Source organism: Sprattus sprattus (genome assembly GCF_963457725.1).
Source record: "Sprattus sprattus genome assembly, chromosome: 2".
NCBI classification, from domain to species: domain Eukaryota; kingdom Metazoa; phylum Chordata; class Actinopteri; order Clupeiformes; family Clupeidae; genus Sprattus; species Sprattus sprattus.
This window is the reverse complement of record NC_137921.1, coordinates 18,271,129-18,278,628: the sequence shown is the minus strand read 5'-3', so window position 1 is coordinate 18,278,628 and position 7,500 is coordinate 18,271,129. Positions and strand designations below refer to the sequence as shown.

Sequence of the window (7,500 nt, the reverse complement as noted above, 5' to 3'; positions counted from 1 at the left end):
TAATGCAGTAGGTAGGGAGAGCAGTGATGGGAGTGAGACGAGGTTAAGAAGAACTGGCCCAGGTCTAAATGTGTGGTGTGTGTGTGTGCGTGCGTGTGTGTGCGTGTCTGTGTGTGTGTGTGTGTGTGTGTGCGTGTCTCTGTGTGTGTGTGTCTCTGTGTGTGTGTGTGTGTGTGTGTCTCTGTGTGTGTGTGTGTGTGTGTGTGTGCGTGGGGGTAATCTGCTCTATCCCTTCCTCCGTAAGGGCCACAGGGGAATCTTCAAGCCTCTAGGACAGCCGCCCACACACAAACCACGCATTCAAAGACACATACACATCTGAATAGAGAAACCAATGTGCACACATACCTTCACACACACACACACACACCTACACTCACACACACACACACACACACACACGCCATTCTTTATTGAGTGGAATTCATACCCATGCATCCAACCGACTACACATGTAAAATGGGATGTAAAATATGGGATTTAAAATTCCCATTTGCGGTGAAGAGGAGCCTTAGACCCCTGCTGATCCTCTTTCCTCTTCCTGTTCCTCGCTGTCACTCACTGAAAACATGAGGGGCTCATCACGGAGCAGAAACTGCAGGGATAGGCGTGGATTTATAACTGAGGAGGCTTCTGCATTTTAAAAATGTTTCTTTTTATTCATTTGGCAGACATTTTTATTGACAAGTGAGGTACTACACGAGCAAAAAAGCTGATCGTGAGGGTAGTTACTAAGAGCAAAGTGATCCTTTTCAAATCCCATCCCATCATAGAAGGGTTTATAACTGAACAGGTTTGTCCTTGGAGACAGATAACAGCGTAACGTCAGAGACACAACAATGGGGATACCACCCATACCTTGAGAGAAAAGGTCCTAATGCTGTCTCAGGGTGAGAGACATATGTCTGTGTTTAGGATTCTCTCTTTGTGTGTCTGAAGTCCACCTTGAGGCTTATTGAAACATGGAGGACATACTATACTTATGGGTCAGTGACTGACAGCTTGCTGTTTCATGCTCCTTCACACACACACACACACACACACAAACACACACAAAAATAACAAAACAAACTGCACTGAAAAGCATTCTCCTCCTGCACAGTCAATGGTCTATGACATTATTGTCCAATATGATCCTCCTGCCCTGCTTGTAAGAGTATAGCACTGGACTGGGATGGGACAGAATTAGGAACATGTTTGAAGTACTATAGTGGAAAATGGCACAAGCAATGCGCCTTATGAATTCATGGTACTTTCCCTTCTCAATGCACAATGGGCGCAAATAAACTCGACCACCGGCGGGCGTTGAGCCACTCGGCCTTGGAATTCCATGACAGCACCTCTCCCTCTGTCTTTTGCTCGTGCTCTTACTGTGTTTGATATGAAGGCCCATAAATAACACGCAGAAACATTCATTTGACACGTCGGGTATAACACATACATGATTTATCGCCGCATGCAAGATGAAGGGTGATTTTCTTGGACAATACGAGAGGACGCACAGTTTATGTCAGGGAATGGGAGGAGAGACAGAGACATTCCAAAACTGTTCATTTTATTACGTACTGGGAGTGATGGTGTGTGTGTGCGTGTGTGTGTGTGTGTGCGTAGAGATGAGTCTTACTTTCTGCGCCAGGGACAGAGACAAAGAGTGAAAGAGCGAGAGAGAGAGAGGGAGAAAGAGAGAGAGGGAGAAAAAGAGAGAGGGAGAGAGAGAATGGGTCGTCCAGGACCTTTCCCTGAGTGGGCCGCACGCCCCGTTTACTCACATCGCGGAACTCACCTCGCCTTTCCCCCGGGTTCCCCCCGTTATCTAGAGCACTATCGACACTCTTTTGAAGCAGCCAGAGAAGCTTCTCAGTGTCCAACTTTCTGTCCCCAGTCGCAGTAGGAAAAATTACAAGATCCGCTCCTTCAATAGAATGGCAAGGTGCCAAACTCAAAGCCCACACTGCAAAGCAAATAAAACAGTCCACCGCATATATTTTGGCAAAGTCATTGCATCAGATATACACTTTCAAAAGGCGAAGAGAGGAAGATATGCGAAACTCGAGACAATATCAACAAATATGAACTCTGCATTTTCAGCCCGAGATTAAAAAGAACGGTTCACAGTTTAATATTGGAAGAAAAGAAAACAAACAGCATTGTTTAACAAAATGAGTGGCTTTCAAATCTATGGCCTGTCCACAAGCACGCTGCATTAGAGATGAAAACCATTAAAACTCAAACCAGCAGGGCTCTGGTCTACACTGTGCTGGTCTACACTGTGCCAAACAAATGATGATCAACTCCAAGTCTTGACGCATCAGATCCCTTTATAAAACAAATTAATTTATACTTGCTGCAAATAGTTTGAGCGAAAACAAAAACCAGAACAGCATGTAGTTTGGATTCATTGTTGGGTGAAGACAAAGTCCAGAACAAATAAGAAAAACGTAAGCTTATAGGTTAGAATAAGCCTGGATTGCATGAAGATCGCTCAACAGTTTGCTGAATCAGTTTGGCTGAAATGTATTTCAGTTAGTTATTCCCTGATATTCGAAGATATGCCAATATAATCATAATGATGCCAAAATAATAGTAATATAGACAATGCAATGTTAGGGGACTGCCATTAAGGGATATAGCTTAGCCATTATCTTCTTGTTGTAACAGGTAACCTTCTTTAAAAAAAAGCCCATAGGCTATAACCTATATTCTGACAAGTTAACTAATTTGCCTTGATTTAGAAAAAAATATTATGAAAAAAGATTGGGGGTACAAAAATAATGAATGGCTGAGTGTTCAAAACATTAAGAATATTATTATTTATAACAACAACATCAACAACAACAATAATAGTCACAATTAATGATCAACAAACACAATCAATGACTACATTATTATTATTGTTGTTGTTTACAGTTTCTAATCAATTTGACACGTGTGTCAATACTATGTTCGTTTATCAAAAGCACAACAGTTAAGCTTTCATACAAAATGCACTTCAACCACCAAAACCCTTCATATTTCACCCAAAGTGGCTTGTGCTGCCATAACTATAAATGCTGTCACCCAGCAAGACTAAGGTATCACTCAACATACAATGAACTAAAAAGCACAAATATGTCTTGCCATATCGTCTATACTTGCATAAATTAGAGTTGCAACACAAAAAGGAAGAGATATGACACCTCTTCACAGTAAGTTTCATAATACCAAACAAATAAATAGGAAATTCTGCAATATACTTCATGACAGTTCTACGCTAAAATGTCAGTGTGTAGACACTTTAAATTTCCAGTAAGTCAAACGACAACATGATACAACCCTGATAACTCTATGGTAGCCCTAATACTGTTCTATGGTGTTTTTTAACGAACTTCACATTTACTGAAACATTCTCCCTTGCCTTGAATTTTTAGAAATAATACGAAAAAAAATGTGGCATATCTTATCCACTTCTGCAAGCGAATCATCCACACCCAACACATATTTCAAGCCAAGCAGCTATCATGTCACCAAGAACAAACCTTTTCATCTGTTACAGTAGGCCTGTTAAAGTATTTTAGATTCCACTATTGAGTGAAATAAATGTACTGTAGTTGCATTCTTGGGTCTCTTTCTGTCATTGATAGTCCATGACTTACATGGACAACAGCAAAAGTCGAAAAATCTCTTCACCAGCAACTACATTTATATTTTGCCTATGAACATGCACATTTCAATGCAAATGTACTAACTTTTGTATTCATGGTATTTGTATTCATCATTGTATTCAACAAGGCTGAAATCAAAAAGACATTGTGTGCCAAAATCAGAACAATCTGTCTTATTTCAAGAGTATAGTTTCATTTTGTCTATCAAAATAAGGCATATTTGCAACTACAGTGATCTACATTTTCTCAGGTTTTGAATAGAAAGTTAAGTTGCTGTAGTTGTAGCCTACTAGTCGTAGTTTTGCTGGTGGTGAACACTGACTGAGGGTAGTATTCATGAAAAAGTGGTGATTGGATGCATTTTGTATCAAAGCAAATGCAAAAGTATCCACAGTTTAGTTCACGTAGTTTACTGATGTGACGAACATCAGTAGCTAGGCCTACAAGTGTTTTGAAAAAGCAAACTCTGCACTGACTCAACCGTCCACCACCAAAAAGAAAAAGCTTTCACAGTCCACGGAAGACGTAAGCCCACTGGCAGGCTAGGTGGGCTTGAACTTGTTTCAGAGCTTCAGCTGAAATAAAACAAAAAAAACAGCAGTCCTGAATGACCCACTGAAGTCTACTGACGGTTTCTGGCGATGAAAAGTTTGATTAATTGTCCTATAGTGCCACCCTGTGTTGGAGGTTGGATTGTGTAGGCGGCCTATGCTAATCAGACTAAAGTCATCGGTCTATGACTACAGGCTTAGGCTAAATGAAATTAGACGACCGTTTACGAAACACGTACTTCACATGAAATACGAATAGCCATTTACTGACAAAATGAGAGTGGATATAGTGGATCTTCGAAAGAGTATTGCTTCTCCTCCCATTGGAAAATATTAATCTTGGAGCTAGGCACTATTGCAAGACTACGTGTCCCGTCATGCCCTAGTTTCATGTTACCATAGTAGCACTCCGCAGCTTTCTGATCTACAGCAATGGCTAGCAGCCCCTCTCGTGTGTTTGCTGCCCTGCTTCCAGTTGCATCTGATTCATACGGCGACGAAAACTTGATAGACTTCGGTCGGGTCGGGAAACCGACAACAGCAGACACACAAATACCCCCGAGAGAAGTTCAGGTTACGGGAAGTGCGGAGTTATCCTGCCCGCCTGACCGGGCTGCTGTTTCCATCAGTGTTAGCAGCAGCAAAGAGTCTGTAAATGATGTTAAGAACAGCGTCTCGCGACGTGTGGAATACATTCTTCAGACTGTCCGACAGCACGACGTGAAGGTAAAGTTGACAGCAGTTTTTATAAGTAGTTATTGTAGTCTACGACACAAATGCTGTTTTTACAAGGTATCTTACCTCGAGTCTGTCTTTTAAAGGAGGCAGACACAGCCGTCACGAAATACATCCAAAGAGTGGATGACCTTTACATTATGGAGGCCGAGGTAAGTGCCTGGCCAGCAGGATATTATTATTTTAGTTTAGTTAGTCAGTTTTAGATTGTAAATGTTTTCTTTACACATTATCCTGTGATCCTCAATATTATGATCCAGGTCCGAGTGGTGTTCTTAGATTTCGACAAGATGCAGAGAGTGCGATCCGTTCTGTTGGAGAAGTTGGATAAGAGTGTGTGTGTTGGAGTTCCACAGTTCATACACAGCCCGGAGTGCCTCAGTACAATAAGGTAGGCTAAAGCACACACACACACACACAGACGAGACGCTATCAAGATCGTTTCCTCAAGCTGTTACAGGAACGTTATCAATGCACCTTCTTGTTCCTTCCTCCTTGTATATTCCCTTGACTTTGAAAACCAGGCCCAGCCATAGGCTTACCTATATAGTTTGTTTCAACATCCTGTCTCATATTTCACAAGATGTTACCGTATTAATCTGATGTCAGTCTTGATCAGATGATGTTATTGCACAGGTACAATGACTGCAGAACACAAACATGTAGCAGACCAAGAGCACTGTATCAGTAACCTATGTGATTGACATAACGTTTACTCCCTGTGCTCTGTTTTTCTAGGCGACATGTGTGTGTGGCAGCAGTGGAGAACGCTCGTCTGAAAGCGAGTGAGGTGTGTTGCACTCTGGGACAAGGTCTTGGGCGGGCCTTGCTGGTCCGGGAGGAAGAGTCACGTGAGTGGAGCGGCGGTTTCCCCAATGGAGGAGACACAACCCAAGTTACATTACACCAGAGAGCAGGGCTTATCGCTCACACTGTCTCCTCGCGCGTGTTTGTGACCTTTGAACTTCGACCCAAAGACAGACCCAGAAAGAAACTATAGGGACCTAAAACCATTGCTTGGATATAGCCTCTCTCTACTCTGTCATGCTCAGGCACTAACTTCTGAGAAGACCAGGGCCTAATTTCTCAAACTTAATAACACTATGATTGCCATTAAAGTGTCATTCAAGAACACTATGATTGTCATTAAATGATACATGTAGTATCAGTTTGAGCTATGCCTGTTGATTATAATGTTTGTTGCCCTCTGAAATGGTAAATAATTTAATCATGGTTCTACTCCCTCAGTATCAGTAATATTTATAAATGTGGGCCCATGATGAGAATGCATTGTGAGTGGATGGATGGATTGGCTTAAATTATTGTTAGAGGTATTTCCTGTACAGCTGAATGTAAAAGGGATGGGAAAGTAAGTTTTGACGAAGTGCAATGAAATGTTAGCAAAACATCAGTTCAAAACTGATCATTTGTGGCTTTGCACTGTATTTCCACTGTCTTTCAAGCAATCTTCTGTAAAGATCAGTTATTCACCAAAGAGACTTTCGAAGGCCCTGAGGTCGGGTCACAATTAGCCAATCTAGAGCACTGTCATGTATTATTACTATGGGATAGCAATGCTTTCTGTCCCAAGGGGTTTTTGTACTGGTTTGTATTCTGTGACAGAATTGGATTAAACTAAGTTTTTATGAAATGTCAACTCTCCAAACTTTTTTGACATCAGTGATTTTCAACAAAGCAGAGTTTTGACAGTTAATGAGAAGAACTGCTATTTTCCGAGGGCACTGTATTCTTACCAGTCTCTAAAACAAACCACATTTTACAAAGGAGGATTATCAAGCCACATGGAGCATGGCAAAGACAATTGTATTTAAATGGAAAAGTAAATGTTCATAATGACCAATTGTGCAAAGCGAAGCAAACCTCAACATGGTGGCTTTGCTGACAAGCAAACACCCCACTCACCCCCTTGACGCTGAAAGTCCCACAGTATTTGTCCAACATAACAGCCTTGTTTTTGAAATTCCACACGGAAAACCTTTTATTGTTTAGACCCATTTGCCAAATCAATGAACATTTCAAAGCATCACCTTGGCAACAGCTACATCACTTTCTCCCATTACAATGATCATTTCAACACAGGCATGTATAGCTAAAAAACAAACAGTTCAGTCTTGAAGCTCGTGATGAGACTGTTACACGTAAACTTCTTCATAATAGCCTTCAGTCCTGCGCAACATCTTTGGCAAAAAACACAAAATTGACCTTAAAGTTGATGAACCAACGGAATGTCTGGGAGTTCCAATTCTAACCACAGCATCTTCCACATTGAGAATAAGGGAGTAAGGGAAGTCAGGAGGAAAGGTGAATTGGAATGTACCCCTGTTGGTGCAGTGTGCAATGCTACAGGACAGTTTTTAAAAGAAAGCTTCTAAGTGTAGCCTTATCAACGTGGGATTTTGCCACCATCCCCACACGTGGTCCCCTGGTATTTACACTAGTAAGCCATGACTAGACGCATTCAGAATCACAGGGTCAAACATCATTTCAACACTTCATGACTACAGCACAGTCTGGAGACAAGCTGCTCCAAATGTGATGTTAAATATCGTCAA

At 41.5% G+C, this 7,500-nt stretch overlaps 1 protein-coding gene across 1 annotated transcript; it reads left to right on the top strand.

Moving 5' to 3' along the window:
• Positions 1–4,624: 4,624 nt before the first annotated feature.
• On the top strand, positions 4,625–5,927 carry irak1bp1 (interleukin-1 receptor-associated kinase 1 binding protein 1; the record flags this gene model as incomplete). Its single annotated transcript, XM_080833428.1, has 4 exons — positions 4,625–4,918; positions 5,014–5,079; positions 5,188–5,318; positions 5,666–5,927. 4 exons carry the CDS (start codon positions 4,625–4,627, stop codon positions 5,925–5,927), a joined length of 753 nt encoding a protein of 250 aa, XP_080689554.1.
• Positions 5,928–7,500: the final 1,573 nt, after the last annotated feature.